This window comes from Haemaphysalis longicornis, unplaced genomic scaffold, assembly GCF_048455015.1.
Source record: "Haemaphysalis longicornis isolate Haplotype H1 unplaced genomic scaffold, Haemaphysalis longicornis Haplotype H1 scaffold_4, whole genome shotgun sequence".
Lineage (NCBI taxonomy): Eukaryota > Metazoa > Arthropoda > Arachnida > Ixodida > Ixodidae > Haemaphysalis > Haemaphysalis longicornis.
Window position 1 is genome coordinate 126,434,235 of NW_027526361.1, and position 15,110 is coordinate 126,449,344.

Here is a 15,110-nt window from a genome sequence, read left to right on the forward strand (position 1 = left end):
AATTTATATATTTGATGTTCTGGAGGAAAACCGGTTTTGTGTGATGACGTAAGTTGCGGGCACGGCTGGAGACCATGTCTGCCGAGCGTGCTACCACTGACTGAGCATAGAACAAACTTCACCGCCCAGACGCCGCACTTGAGGAAAACACGGGTCCTTTCTTTCGTAACGGGCGTGTATTGTTGTCCCCTTTTTTAAGCTTCTGTTGCGTAGCGGCACATAACATGTTCAGCGGAGCACTCGAACCTTGCTGCATCAGTCGTAGCTTCCTGATGGCTGCGGTGACGTATTTCCGTGGACGCGTAGTGAGCACGGCTGATAGCGGACGGCTAGGTTCCCAGGGGGAATAAAAAAATGAGCTTAATAACGCTAACGCGTTTATAATTATTTAAACGCGTTGGACCTATAAGATGCTGCACACACGAAGAATTGAAAAGGTGGAGAGAAGGTCAAATTGGTGAAAGGAGGAAGTCACGTATGTTTGGACAGCGGAAATAAACCGGTGTTTAACAAGTGAAACAGATCGAAGGAAAAAAATGTATGCCTGGCTGCAGTGAAAAATTTATCATATCTATGTAGGTACCTGCCAGAGTGTGTCGACCCAAACATTCTACTACTATATGGGCATCTGTGCTGGAGCACGTAAAACAGAAGCAATGTTTAAATCAATTGTTCCAATAGTCACCGGTACAATGGCGGCCGTATTCTGTCTGTCCTCCACTCCATGTGTTTCCTCGACTCGGACGAGTGGAAGAATTGCTTTCAAGCATCTCAGCGACTGCTGACTCGAGTGGAGGAGGGATTCGGAATACGGAGATGGGTCTTCAGAGAACGCGTAGAGCGCCCTAAAAGGCAGAGCTCATCATATCCGAGTGAAGCTGTGGTTACCTGAGGTAAGACGGCGGTACCTTTGTAGTTGCCGCAGGCGTACTCGTAAAAGTCGTCACACGGGTTTTTACCGAAGTCCGTTCTTTCCCTGATAAGTCTTTCCAGTGTGGTGCAGTCACCCGTGTGGCATGCGTCTGCTGGCCTGTCATTGCTCGCTGTACTTTTTCTGCCAGTAGTTGTGTCCCGGAGTTTCTTTTTGGTGTGCGTCTTTCGGGGAGGATTTTGCCACCGGTAATCAAACGGTGAATTAGTCCAAAAGACCGTTGGGGCCTTCTCGTTGGCCGCCTTGTCCAGAAAAATGACATCCAACTGCAAAGACACGAAGACACAAAGATAACAACTTCTCTTAAATACGAACATAGAATAAGTTTTGCGAAAAATCACACGCATGCCCTGCTTGAGCCAAATGTCAGTGCAGCAGAAAAAATAATCGTGACTCTGATCTACATAAACTATATTATGCTGTTCTCATTTGCACAAATTTGCTTTGCCCCGTTTAGCGATCTGTCCGGAGCTGGATGTCGTTCACAAACTGCAGCGTTTGCTCAGCTGCCAGTAAGAGCAAGAAATTCTTTTATGGATGTAACTAAGCCACGGGGAGGTATTCTTCAACAGCAGTGATGTCGCTGCAGCAACCGGGGATGTGTTGTGCAGGATTATCGCATCTCGCTTCACCACAACCCAATGCCGTTGTCAGCCTAACTTTGAAAAACAATTATGGGGCTGAGATTTCGTGCTGCACCTTATAGAATTGTTAGTTTTACAAAAATGATAAAAACTCTTGGGGCACGGAAACGTTTTTTTACGCATTGTGAATGTAAAAAGAATTATTTCCAAGTAAACGTGTTAGATGTTCTTTTTTGCGACTCGCGTGCGCAAAGGCTTCGTATTCCGCTACTAAAAAATTACGCCCACCTCCCGTCGTGGGAACCCTGGTGTGATGCAACGCATCTCATGGGGGGTTCCATTGGCGTTTTCCATCGTATTGATTACGCTTATAGCAGGGCTTCTCACGCGAAGGGGAGGTGGCGGGCGTAATTTTTCATTTTCACCATGCAATGCACATGCAGTACACGTATGCTCAGTTACGGTCTTTATTGCAGACGAGAATGAGTGCCTTGTGGTCCGTAAAGTGCACAGTTCGACGATTGCATCACGCCATCGTCGAGTACTGCGAGAGAGTGCAAGAGTAATGCGGACGACCGTCGACTGAGACCGTCAGAGCGCGGCATGCCGCTTTTTATTCACACTGCCCGAAGGAGAGAAGAGCGCGGAGAGAGAGAGTACTGCACATGCGCAGCGCGCGCAGCGCCGAGCGCAGCACCGAGCGCAGCGCCGCCCACCGGCGCCTAGCAACGGAGTGAGAGCGCGCTGCGCCAACCCGCAGCTGTTTGGGAGAGAGTGTTCGCTATCGGAGAGAGGAGAGGCACAGCTGTGCGGACAACGCCGGACAGACGCAGGAAGGACAGAGGGGCGAGCATGAGATGCGTTGCATCTAAAAGTGTACCTCGAGAGAACCGTCCTCCTTAACGCTTTCCAATGTTTTCGATCTATGTCCCACACGCTGCACTTCAACTCCTTACTGCAGCTGTGTAATGGGGGAGTTTACAAAGACGTTGAATTTTCCTGCTGGTCATTTTACTGTTTTGGGTGAGTTCTTCCGCTGTCTTTATCTGCCGTGTAAGTGACATGGAGAGCCAGCTATCGCTACTTCTTCCGAGTTTAGGCTCGCACTTTTGAAGTCTTCGCTTAAGAACGCCTCACCGGCATGTAAGTTAGGAGCAGATTACGGCTTCCGATGCCGATGCCTATGCGGGCATTGTCGGCCAGCGAGGAACTGACGTTTTTTCACTGTAAGGTCAGCACAAAGACCGACATTTGTATTCCGGAATACGAGATTCGACGAATAACATAACGCAGGAATGTCGTGCCGTGACATACAGCACTCACCAACTTCTTTTGCCGCATTCTAGATTGTACTGTGATATTCGCGAATGCATACAGTTTTACATGAGTGTTTTATACAAAAATTAGTCGCTAGTTTGGGGAGCATGCATGTATTCACATAAATAGATGCATGCATATGCTCTCAGCCCCTAATGCGAACGGGGTACTTAGAGGTGATTGACCTCACAGCCGCTTTATATTTTAATTTTTTTTGTGTGAAGGAAACTTTTACATTCACCTGAAATGCAGGCTTATACGGTAAGGGAAAGCTACAGAGCTTTAAAGGTGTCCTCGCAGTAGAGGGAAAAAAATGATCCTTGCCAATTCCCCAAGTGGGTATGCGCCACAAACTGCGCAGGAGGCCGCCTGGTTCTTGCTGCGGCAGGAAACTAAACATCCCCCTCGCGAGGGGCACGATCAAATGCAGAGCATTTCCGGGGGCGCATGACGTTAGGTAGTTTGCGTTACGTTAATGTTGTTGCACTTTTTGCTGTTGGTTGTTGTATTGTAATTAAATGAGGAGACGTAATTACGTGGTTACGTGACATCATTTATTAGCAGGTGGGTATGCTTATTGTGACGCAGTGGGAAGAGCACCATGTACCTCGCGTTCCGCCCACAGGTAGTGAATGCGTTGTATCCGCAGCTTCTTGACGTAGTTTGAATGAGTCAAGGATATAAGGCGCGTTCGTAGCCCTCCATTCTGTGTCGGCGTTGTGGCGCAGTGGGTAGAGCACCATGTACCTTGCGTTCCGCCCGCAGGGTCGTGGGATCGAAACCAGGCGCCGGTAAGTATTATTTTTTTATATAGTGTAGGGGGAGGGGTGCGGACGACGATGGACAACTAGAACGCGTGTCATCGTGAGTTAAAGAAATGCTCTGCATTTAAAAATCGTCCGGGTCCAGGAAAGCTTCGTCTCCGATTTCAGGTGGATGTGAGATGATGTCAGATTTTCCTTCGCTGGAACTTACTCAACCTTAAGGGTTTTCTTTAAAACTGGTTAAATATCTCCTATGTGCATAATGTAATCTTCTTTCTTTGATTATACATAATAAAATGTATTGCATCTCTGACTGGAGCAGAGGAAATATCCGTGAATATAAACGTTCCTTCGAAAATTGTTCTGGCAAAAATTAATCCCACTCCTACTGCCTACTTACTCGTGTACCAGGTAAAGCCGTTTACGTTGTTTTGCTGTTATAGTTTTAACAATTTCGAAAGTTCCTTGCGGGAAACCGAGGTTGTGTTTCCCGTAAGCCATATCTTAGCAAGAAATGAGGGGAGAACTTTAGTCGGAAAACACGATGCACACAAAAGTAAGGGAAGTAAGAAATAGAACCAATGATTTCCAATAACTAAAGTCCTCGAAAGTAAGGGCCACATGGAAGTTAGCTTCAGTATATGCCGGCAATGCTGTAGTACCTGCATACAAATCCAAGTAACCCACCATGTCATCCGAGCAAAATTCTTTTTGGGCGTGCAGTAGGGAGCGTATTAGCAATCTTGTTATAACTGGAAGCCTTTGAAATGTATCGTTAATCAAACACAAGTGTTGAAGATATTTTAATAGCAGATTACGCTCAACCCTTCGGTAGATTGGGCAGAAAATTCATAAGACCGAAGTGACTGTACTGCTGCTATAATATGTTTAGCAGCTAGGCGGCCAGTACACTTCATAGCGCTCTTTGGCCCGCTCCTTTTAAGGTAGTAGCGCGGACGTATAGCGACTTGGCGCCCTTTTACACCCGAGCGGACAGCCAGCCGTGCACGGCCACACTTGTCGGCTGTGACATCCTTGTACATGGTGGTAACGACTATGGATACCTGTACTCCGACTCTAAAGTCGTCAATAGTTGCTGATTCTTGCGGGGTGCATGCGGAAATTTAAGGTGTCATTTCTGTACCTTCCGGTCTGTTTAGTATGTAAATACAAAAATTGGGTGTAATGGAGTCTATTTTCACTACAGTTGTCATTTATGACCCCAGGAGCAGCATTCAAGAGGGAGGTTGTCCGGCGTCGCAAATTATTTGCATACGTAAAGGCGTACGCAATGTTGGCGCTGCGGTGATACTTGGGAGCTACCTAATACGTAATGGGGCAAACCCATTGCAAGCATTGCGTGGGTTGCTTGATTTCCGAACAAATCAGTGACAGGATATATTGAACTCGTTGTCACTGCCTATCTCTACTATTCCTTAAGAATGAAGATTGCGCGGCTAGGAGGGAAGTGGAAGCCTCAATCACATCAGCATTATTGCGGTGTACTGAAGGGGCAGCAAACAAGAATGCTTACCGCAGACCATATATGTACCAACGTATTTGCATTGTCACAGATAAGACGTTGCCACTCAGTGGTTGAATGATATCAGCGTTGGTTTTATGCACAAACTGGTCGCGAGGTGAAGATAGCATGCGAGCGCTTGCTGATTCCGTGCAACAGCTTCTACTTCTTCTCGTCCGCTGATGATGAAACAAGAGGGTATGATACTGATGATGAAATTATGAGGATGGTGATGGAAAAATTGGCCATTTTTCTCTGACGAAGCTAGCACCTGGTTATGGCTTGTGCCATTACCCCCCTCATAGAGGAGGTAGCATCTTCCTGGTGCTGCTAAACGGTAGGAATAATTGTCGCATCTGGGAAGCTATCGCCGCCTTCTGACGATGAAAATACGGTTCAAGGAGCACAACATGAATGACTTCTGGGCGTAGAGGCCGGCGGCCGATACACGCTCTCCGTCAGGGAGCACCTCGTAGTTCAGGCCCCCGATACGACGCAGTATCCTATACTGCCCGAAATAGCACTTAAGAAGCTTTTAAATAGGTCTGCGGCGCCGTACATGTGCCCAAACTGAAACGCTATCTCCCGTATTAAAGTGTGCGTCACATTGTGGAACATTATACGGGCAAGCGTCTCTGCGCTGCTGAACCGTGATTCTGAACCTGGCCAGTTGTCAGGCCTCCTCCGCGCGTTAGGAAACGAGTTGAGCACCCTCGTAAGTGTCGTAATCAGGGAGAAGTGGCATCATAGCATTGAACAATGTGGTCACTTGCCGGCCGTTGACTAGTTTGAACTGAGAAAATCCCAGTGCTTCGTGGGCGGCGATACTGTATGCGAAGGTCACGGACGGTAACACCTCGTCCCAAGTACGGTGCTCCATGTCGACGAACATTGCCATCATATCCGTAATTGTATTGTGTGGCCCTCTGTCAATTCATTTGTCTGCGGATGATATGCCGTAGTTCTGCGCTGGGTTGTGTGGCTCAAGCGTAGTATAACTTGAGTTTGGTGCAGAACACATAAGCGCGGTCGGTGAGTATAACCTAAGACGCACCGCGTCGAAGAACTATTTTCTTCATAAGAAATGATGCTACTTCAGATGTGGTAGCCGATGGAAGCGCCCTTCCTTTCGGCGAACCTAGTCAAGTAGTCAGTCGGAACGATGACCCAGCGGTTTCTTGCGTCTGGCGTTGACACAGGGCCAAGAAATCTCCATTCCCACATGTTGATACGGAGCCATCGGTGGTTCGATAGGGTGTATGATGATGATGATGATGGTTTGATGTTAATGGCGCAAGGCCAACTGTGGCAAAGAGAACGAAAACAATTGTTATATTTCGAGGTGAAACCGTAAACACTAAAATAAGTCAACAAAAAAAAACATCAGAACCCGACAATGAGCATGGCTGGTGTATAAGGCCAGGGAGTAATCATGCGTGGTACGAAATTAGGTCAAAAATTTAACTTCTTCTAAACATTTAAAACCGCGCTTGATAGAAAAAATGGGATCGTCAGACAGGAAAAACGCTGGGTTAGTGGGACGTGTAGTCTGTGTAGTTGTGGGAAGTGTTTGCGACGTGTTGTGTCAAGTGCCTTGCATTCAATGGGTATCTGAACTACGGATAGCGCCTCTCCACACCTGCTACACAGAGGTCTTGGGTTCGATCGGGTTTAGAAGGGAAGCCCGGGAAGATGGGTTGGTCGTTTCTTTCGTCGCTGGCATTCTCAGCACGTTTTGGTGTAGCGATGGACTGCTTTGGCAAGATATGGCCAACAGTAGTTCTCCCGTAATCGTGCTAGTGTGCGGCTGTAACCGAGGTGTTCCGAAGTTGGGTCATCGTGACAAGCCGATGCAAGCCATGACAAGGGATCCGAGAGCATCGAGGCGATCACTTCAGGAGCCGTGACGGGGTGAAGCTGGAGACCAGTATGGAGATGAAGACCGCACCCTGCACCAAAATGTTACTTGGCGACAAGGTAAAGACAAGACGAATATTGGACGATGGAGCAGCGATCAATTTACATGATGAACCATGTACGACCAGCCATGACAGCTCGAGCTGAGTCCGTGCCACACACTGCTTCATCGTAGTCGGCGTAGATCCCCGAGCGCTAGGTGCCACTGTCCTTTTTCTGCTTCCCGTAACAATATGCAGGCGGCGCACTTAACCCAGACTGGATAATTGGTGTTTTGACGTATTTGCACCACGTTTTTCCCTGCATCATGGTGAAATCAACATCTTCATGCAGTGGCACCAAGCTAGTTTTACCAGAACTGTGGCCGATCATCATCACTGTGTTTTGTTATTCGGAGGGCCTATCACTCATTTAAAATGCTGCCGGGACGTCGTCTTTTTGTGTGTAATATATACTATCAATGCGTGGGAAGAGGCAGAAAGATGCAGCATTTTAACTCATTAGAAACGTTAGGAGGTTGCGTGTGTCGTTACTTCCGCGCAGGTTAATCTGTATGAGCACGACGCTTATACAGGGTGTCCCAGCTATCATGCACCAAGATTTAAAAAAATACCAATGGCGTTACTCGAAGAAAACCTTGTGCGTAATGTTTGCAGTACTGTGGAGAAGCGGACAGTATTTTTTTCGTTAATGATACTTACATAATATTTGTAAATAATTATCTAATTCGAGAAGTACTGTCCTAATCACTGAAGTGTCAACAAGGCACTTGTAGGTACCCACGAGCGGCATCTAACTGCGGTAGTTTCAGCGACAAACTAATTGCGTACCAATTTTTTCGGACTAACAAAGAAAACCCGCCAAATATGAAAAATACCACGTGACGGCGCTTCCGCGCGCATTGTAAAGCAGCGTCCCCAAATATGCTGATTGAAAGCAACTGCTTCGCCTGTCACCCACCCGAAGAGACAGCGCATCACCTTGATAATGGCATGCATGGAAGGAGCAGCAACAGCAAGATTCGCGGCGTGCATGTGCAGATAAGGCAGAAACTCAGTCGCAATTTCTTCTTTCTTTCTTTTGTTTATTTCGTTCTGGCTAACTCAGAGGCCGCCTGTTTGGGGGCATTGCTTTACGATGCGCGCTAATGCGCGAGGAGGCGCCGTCCGTGGTATTTATCATATTTCGCGGGTTTTCTTTATCAGTCAGCTTAAACGAGTACGCAATTAGTTCGTCGCTGAAGCTACCGCAGTTAGATGCCTTTCGTGGGTACCTACAAGTGCCTCATCGAAACTTTAGTGATTAGGACAGTACTTTTCGAGTTCGATAATTAATTACAATTAATAAGTTAAGTCTCATTAATGAAAAAATAATGCCCGCTTATCCACAGTGCTGCAAACATTACGCATTTGGTTTTCTTTGAGTAACGCCATTGCTCTTTTTTTAAATCTTGGTGCATGATAGCTGGGACATCCTGTGCTAAGTACATGTGCTCTGGAAAGGAAGGACATCAAATATTCCGCACGAGTTCTTTTGCGAATAAAAACCTGGTCCACCCACAAGGTGATGACGCCTGCATAGATGGAATGATGTAGGTGGGGTAGGTACAAGACGAGAGCCGTAAGCTCCCTAATGGCGGGGTTAAACAGGAAAGGTGTCAGTACCGATCCTTGAGGGGCTCCTAGACTACCCAGGTTAATGGAATCTGAGTGAATGTTCTCTGAAGCCTTTCTTGTTCACCATTTCTAGTATAACCAGTGTCGCACAGTGTAGAAGGATTTAGAGATATATAAACCAAGTGCAACCTTAGCTGTGTGCTTTGTTGCGTATGCCGAACCCGAAAGCGTGCCTGTTTCATACCACCGCATCCATCGCTCATTCGCATGCATTCAGGCATTCTCGAACAGCTTCAAACACTATTATTATCCACTCCACATCTTATGTCAACTTTATATCCAGCGGAATACAAAAACACGCTTGACGCTTGTGTTCTGTTGAATGGGCCTCACTTCACCACATAATTTGGTTATGCCCAGTCATACCGGCATTACGGAGAACTCAACCCATCCTTGATAACATATTGTCCTTCCAAGAGTTGGAGGCTGCCATCTCCAGCCAGCTGCTTTTATGCAAGAAGCCCTCCCCCAGTTAGCTGAAGACACCGAGCTCCCAAAACATCGGGAGCCCCGCTGTCAACATAACTGTATGAATAACTCAGTGTTACGATCACCCCAACTTTTGGGCGAAATAAAGTTTACTACAACCACTACTACTACTACTTCTGCTGATACTACTACTACATTTACTACAACCACCACCACAACCACCACCACCATTACCACCACTACTATTACTACTACTACTACTGCTACTACTACTACAACTACTACTGCAACTATTATTGCTGCTACTACTACTACTCCTCTTACTACTACTACTACTACTACTACTACTACTACTATTACTGCTGCTACTACTACTACTCCTCTTACTACTACTACTACTACTACTACTACTACTAATTCTACTACTACTACTACTACTACTTCTGCTGCTGCTGCTGCTACTGCTACTATATTTACTACCACCACCACTACTACTACTACTACTACTAGTACTACTACTACTGCTGCTGCTGCTGATACTACTACTACTACTACTACTACTACTACAACTACTACTACTACTACTGCTGTTGCTGCTGCTCCTGCTGCTGCTGCTACTGCTACTACTACTACTACTACTACTACTACTACTACTATTACTACTACTAATACCACCACTACCGCTACAACTACTACTACTACTACAAATACTAATACTAATATAACAACAACAAATCTCACTGCAGCCAACGCTTACCGTTTTGTCGGCAATTCTCATCACAAAAATGGTGGTGATGAAGATAAAGGCGAGTAGTAAAACTCCGCAGATGAAGTATACGCCGTAACAGAGGCATAAATATGCTCGAGTGCTCTCGTGACCATTCGTGTGCAACGTTTCCGAGGAGTCGTTGGTTTGCGACGCTTCGTTATCCACATCCACCACAACGTTTCTAGCACGTGCGGGGCCCCTGAAAACGAAGGCAACGCACGTTTCATCGAGAGCTATAAGAGGAACGTGGGCAATAAGGCAGGCAAACTTCTTTCGGATACATTACGCATGTTTGTCCATTTGCAGTAAAGATCACTTCGCCCGTGTTTGATGTGTAAGGTGCTTTAAATCAGCATGAATTTCTTTGTCGATATAGCATTTCAAACAAGCAGCACCAATGGAAAGAATTTGCAGCACCAAACCAAGGCTTGAACCCTAAATATTCTAAGCGAGTTTATTTCATCCACGATCTATTCGTGTGAGCTTCTTTGTACGAACACGAGGCGGTTATTTTTGCGATGGGAAAGTAAACTTCTGGAATCGATGTCAATCGCATTCACGGCATGGGCACCTGTGACGGTTCAAATCTTGTCCTGTGATAAATAACTTTCGCAGCTTCAATATCAAGGAAGCGATACTTTCCACTCGCGGTGCTTAAAAACTAGACATTGTGGTCTCGGAATGTTACTCAGCCGCAACTAAGCTTGCTAGAAAAGAAAATCCCGCGTCGTTTCAACTAACGGGAAACCTAGGGAGGGGCGAAGCATGCAGTGTATAAGTGTGTTCTCAGCGCTTATGCGTTTTTCCCACGGAGATGAAACCATTGGGGGGTAGAGGTATACAGCTTTGCTGTAAGTCTCGTGTTTTTTAAGCACGAAGCGTTCTAGCGCGAGGTGATGAAAAACTAGTGTCTCAGTGTGTTCTTTTAGTACGCGTTATGTTCTTGAGCGAAGCATTGAAAAACAAGTGCCCTGTTGTTTTAGTACCGGACTAGAGGATACTACGACGACATGAGACGCCGATAGCTGGAGCCCCTGATGAGTTTCGCCCCTGAAACTTCTACAATTCGGCAAAGGTGAACCACACTATCCCCAATACCAGTTAGGGAATAACAAACTAATCATAAAAGGCCAGTGCTTCATGTAAGATACCGGATCTGATAGCATCAAATAAGTCAAACAGGCACCGCCTACTACACCGCTTTCAACGACTGCGTCCGCAGCACCGCTTTTGGAGTGCGCGCTTGTTCTGTCGGAAAACCCGACCAGCAAGGAAAATGCGAAGGGAGCTGGTCATTGATGCCATGTGTCTCAGTAACTATCCACTCGCAGTGCAACTCGCAAACACGACTCCCTTTATTCTGACATTGACACTCTAAGCGCTGATATCGTAGCAGTCCTTGAAACTTGAGTGCAGATTCATATTTGTGATAGCAAAATCTTCGACCTATCTTCTTTTAACATTTATTGCTGGGATTGAACCGCGCGTCAAGGTGGTGGTGTATTGCTTGCTGTCAAAAAGTCTTATCCAGCTCACTAAATTCACATTCATATTGGTCTAAAGTCTGTACGGTCTTGCGTTGACAGTGGCCACCCGAAATTGGTTTTTGGCGTATGTTATCACCCACCTTCCTATCCCCCAAACTTTGTCTCTGAACTACACGATTCCCTGAGTATTGTTTCTGCACGACACCCCACTGGTCCTATATTCCTATAGGGGATTTTAACTTCCCGCATATTTCTTGGTCTTCAGTAGCCCCCACATACAACACACCTTCATCTCAAAGTACTGAAATCATGAAGCTTTGTTCTTTATTTTCTTTTTCCCGGCCTGTTTCTGAACCGACTAGAACCTCACAAGAAGCCACTGATATAGTGGATTATATATTAACTATGACGTGCGGAACTTGCCTCCCTGATTTCATACTTACCCGGTCTGAGAAACCACTGGCTCCTCTCATTTATTATAAACGCACCAACGGCTGCATGAAATGGGAGTCCACAACACCGTGGACGAGCTTGGGGAAGCCCACCTGTCCAACCAGAGGATGCGACTCAACTGCACCGAACACGGCAGAAGGGTCCTCCAGAAGATCGGATGGAAGATAGAGCTGATGCCAACACCAGGCTCATACCAGAACACTGGCGAGCAAAAATCACGTCGAAGCCCCTTCCACGTAATATGACGCCGGGAGAGGACGAGGGAAGAAGAAAGGCGCGAACAGCAGCTCTGGAGAGGAGATTCGGCGACAACCCTCACGTCTTGTACACGGACGCATCCCTACTACAGGGAAGCGACAGAACAGCAGTGGCCGTAACGTCTCGAAACAGACTAATTACCACAGTATCTACGAGGACACGAGACCCAACCACAGCGGAAGAAGTGGCCATGGCACTAGCGCTGCTTCAACCCGGCGTCGAGGTCGTTGTCACTGACAGCAAGATGGCCTACAGCAGCTACCGGAAAGGCACGATCTCCTCCTTGGCAGCACACATTATGAATAAGAGAGAGCCACCAGAAAGGGTAGTCGAGATTGTATGGAAACCCACTCACTCCTAATTAATTGGCAACACAATTGCCGACTACTACGCCCGAGAGATGGCACGCCGGGCACAAGAGGAGGCGAGTAGAGGAGAAGACGACCCGACTCCCGTCACGAGCTTCAAAGAGATAACAGAGATGTACAGGGAGGAGAGGCGCGCACTGCCGGCACCCCATTGTACACTTACACGGAAGGAACATACAATATTAAGAAGAATTCAAGCGGAGTCGCTGGCCCACCCAAAATTACTACACGCCATGTTCCCACAACAATATGAAGACACATGCCCCTTCTGTCGCCAAGAAAGAGGCACCTTGCGACACGTCATCGCCGAGTGTACGTCACTCAAAGCCCCCATCCCACAAATCCCATCCCCAACCACCACCCCCCTACCCCTTCCCCCAAAAAGCGATGGGAGATCCTACGGTCCAGCCCCACCGCAACGACCCACGCGGCCCTAGTGGCCCGGGGCCTGGGAGTGCTGGCCGTTTATGGGCCCTGTGAATAAGGGACCGCCCCGTCGGAGGCTGCCTCAACGGTGACCTCAAGGGCTCAAATAAAGTTCTATCTATCTATCTACCATTAAGCAACATCACTACCTCAACCCAGCCAAGTCGCGACTACTCAAGAACAGACATTGAAACGATTACCAAGAAACTAGGCTGTTTCCTGGACATTTTTGGTCGCACTTTGATGCGCGCACCGTTCAAGAAGACTGTAAGCTCTTTTAAAAACAAAGTTAACGACCTGAAAAATACATTTATTTGCGCAAAATTTATGTAACAACGAGGCGCCTTCAGTATATGTAACAAGGAGGCGCCTTCGTTCAGCAAACAGCTAAGAAGGCTACCTAATAGGAAAAAGCAGTCTCGTCAACTAGATCGCGGAAGTTCCCGTTCTTAACTAGTTTTAGCCTTAGCTAAGCGCAGTCGTGCTCACGTTTTCGCTTAAGAAATTACCAAGCCCAGCGGCACATTTCACGATGAGCCGAAGCAGCTTAATGCCTTCACCACTGACACCGCGCAGACAACTTTGGCACATGTCAACCGGCGTCCTCACTCCTTCCTTTACGCCTCGACTGCGCTCGTCCTCCTGCTTTTTTCACTCTCCCTTCATGCGCCCGGGCCGTCAAGGGGGGAGGAGGGGCAGCACTGGAGCGGCGGCAGCACTTGCCGCTCGGTGATGCGCGGCACTTCCAGCGGCAGCGATTCAAAGTGGTATCACCTCAAGATCGATTTCTCGGGCACGGCGCAACTCCATCTACAAGGTCAATGTGGCTTTCACCAAAAAAGCCTGACATAACGCTGAGCGGAGCGAATAGCTGTACCTAACTCGGAGACCAAGGGCCCTAACAAGTGTCTCTAGGCTGTGCTGCTCCGAGCTTATCAGCCCGTAGCATCCACAACGCTTTCAGGCGCGAGGAGAGGGGGAAAGGTCTAGGCCAGCCTTCGGAATTCTATTTAGTGACCTTTAAAAGCTTGCAATTTGTTGCAAATGCGGAGAGTTTCCAATGTTTTACTCCAATTATTCCCGATCACACCTTTCGTTCATTAAGAGCCTGCAGGTGTGTCTAATTAGTTTTATTTTGGCAAGTGATATCGTCTCCCTTTCCGAAACAACGTCGCGGCTTAGGCGATAAATGCTTCACTGTTGAAGCTGAACGAAGTGGTATCTTACCTCCTCGGCAGTGGTGTTTCAAGCGAACTCATGATGCGGTCGACGTATCCCGGGTTGTTGTTCTTCTTCTTCTTCCTCTTCTCCTTCTCATTGCCGAGACATTTAGCCCATGAGATACCGTCGAACCTGGCATCGCTAAAAAGCGGAGTATCAGACTACACTATGTTTTGGTAAAAACTCCGTCGACCGGGTCGACCATCACGTCCTGCCAAATATCTGCGATGGTATTATCAGCCTCAATTTGAATGACTTTTCTTTTGGTGCATTTCATTTAGGGAAACTGAAGCTATCAGGGAAGTAATCTGAAAAAGTAGCAAGTGCTAAGAATATACAAAACGATGCAAAGCAGTTTCAAAATTGTAGGATAAAATTTCCGTTGCAGAGATTCACAGATGGAATGTGAAACAGGTGTAAAAAATGTCAGCAAAGTTTTTGGAGGATCCATGTCTTAAGTAAGCACAAATGAACGATATTTTTAAGCGAAAGTATTCGCCACATTCTCACAGAGAAGTAAAAGAATTCGTATTGATTTATTGCACGTGAGCGAACGGTGTTATATTGTGGTGATGAAGCGCAGCAAAATATAAAGGTATCCTGGGTTACTTTACACAAACAAATTAATGGTTGCTTTATTAGAAAAACGCCCGTATAAAATGAGTGCGCCGAATGACTTCCATTCTGGTTTTTTTTTTCTGTCACACCCACCTGTGCAAAATTATTATGGTAAACGTAATGCACGCAGTTCAATCATGTTTGAACGTTACTTAAGCAGCTGGGAAGTTAAATTTTTCCCGTGACGTCAATCGTGCTTCCTATTTCATCTAGACAAATTACAAACTCATCATCCAGAATACATAGCGTCATACGAAAGTTGGCGTCTACTGCAACAAGCTATACTCATACCCATCCAAGCAAAGACGGTGACAACAGCAGTTCCAGCCCATTTAATCAACATTTACACTTGCGTGGCAACCGTAAAGTA

At 46.8% G+C, this 15,110-nt stretch overlaps 1 protein-coding gene across 1 annotated transcript in view; it reads right to left on the reverse strand.

Annotated features, from left to right (window-relative positions):
* The window catches only part of LOC144180559 (endothelin-converting enzyme 2-like), a 42,323-nt gene extending 28,069 nt beyond the window's left edge, over positions 1-14,254 (reverse strand). Inside the window, exons 1-3 of the mRNA XM_077708888.1 lie at positions 14,129-14,254; positions 9,898-10,108; positions 889-1,197 (exon numbers count right to left, since the gene is read on the reverse strand). Of these exons, the coding sequence (XP_077565014.1) occupies positions 889-1,197; positions 9,898-10,108; positions 14,129-14,160 (552 nt within the window). The 5' untranslated portion in view covers positions 14,161-14,254. The remainder of the gene's footprint in view (positions 1-888; positions 1,198-9,897; positions 10,109-14,128) is intronic.
* Between the last annotated feature and the right edge of the window lie 856 nt (positions 14,255-15,110).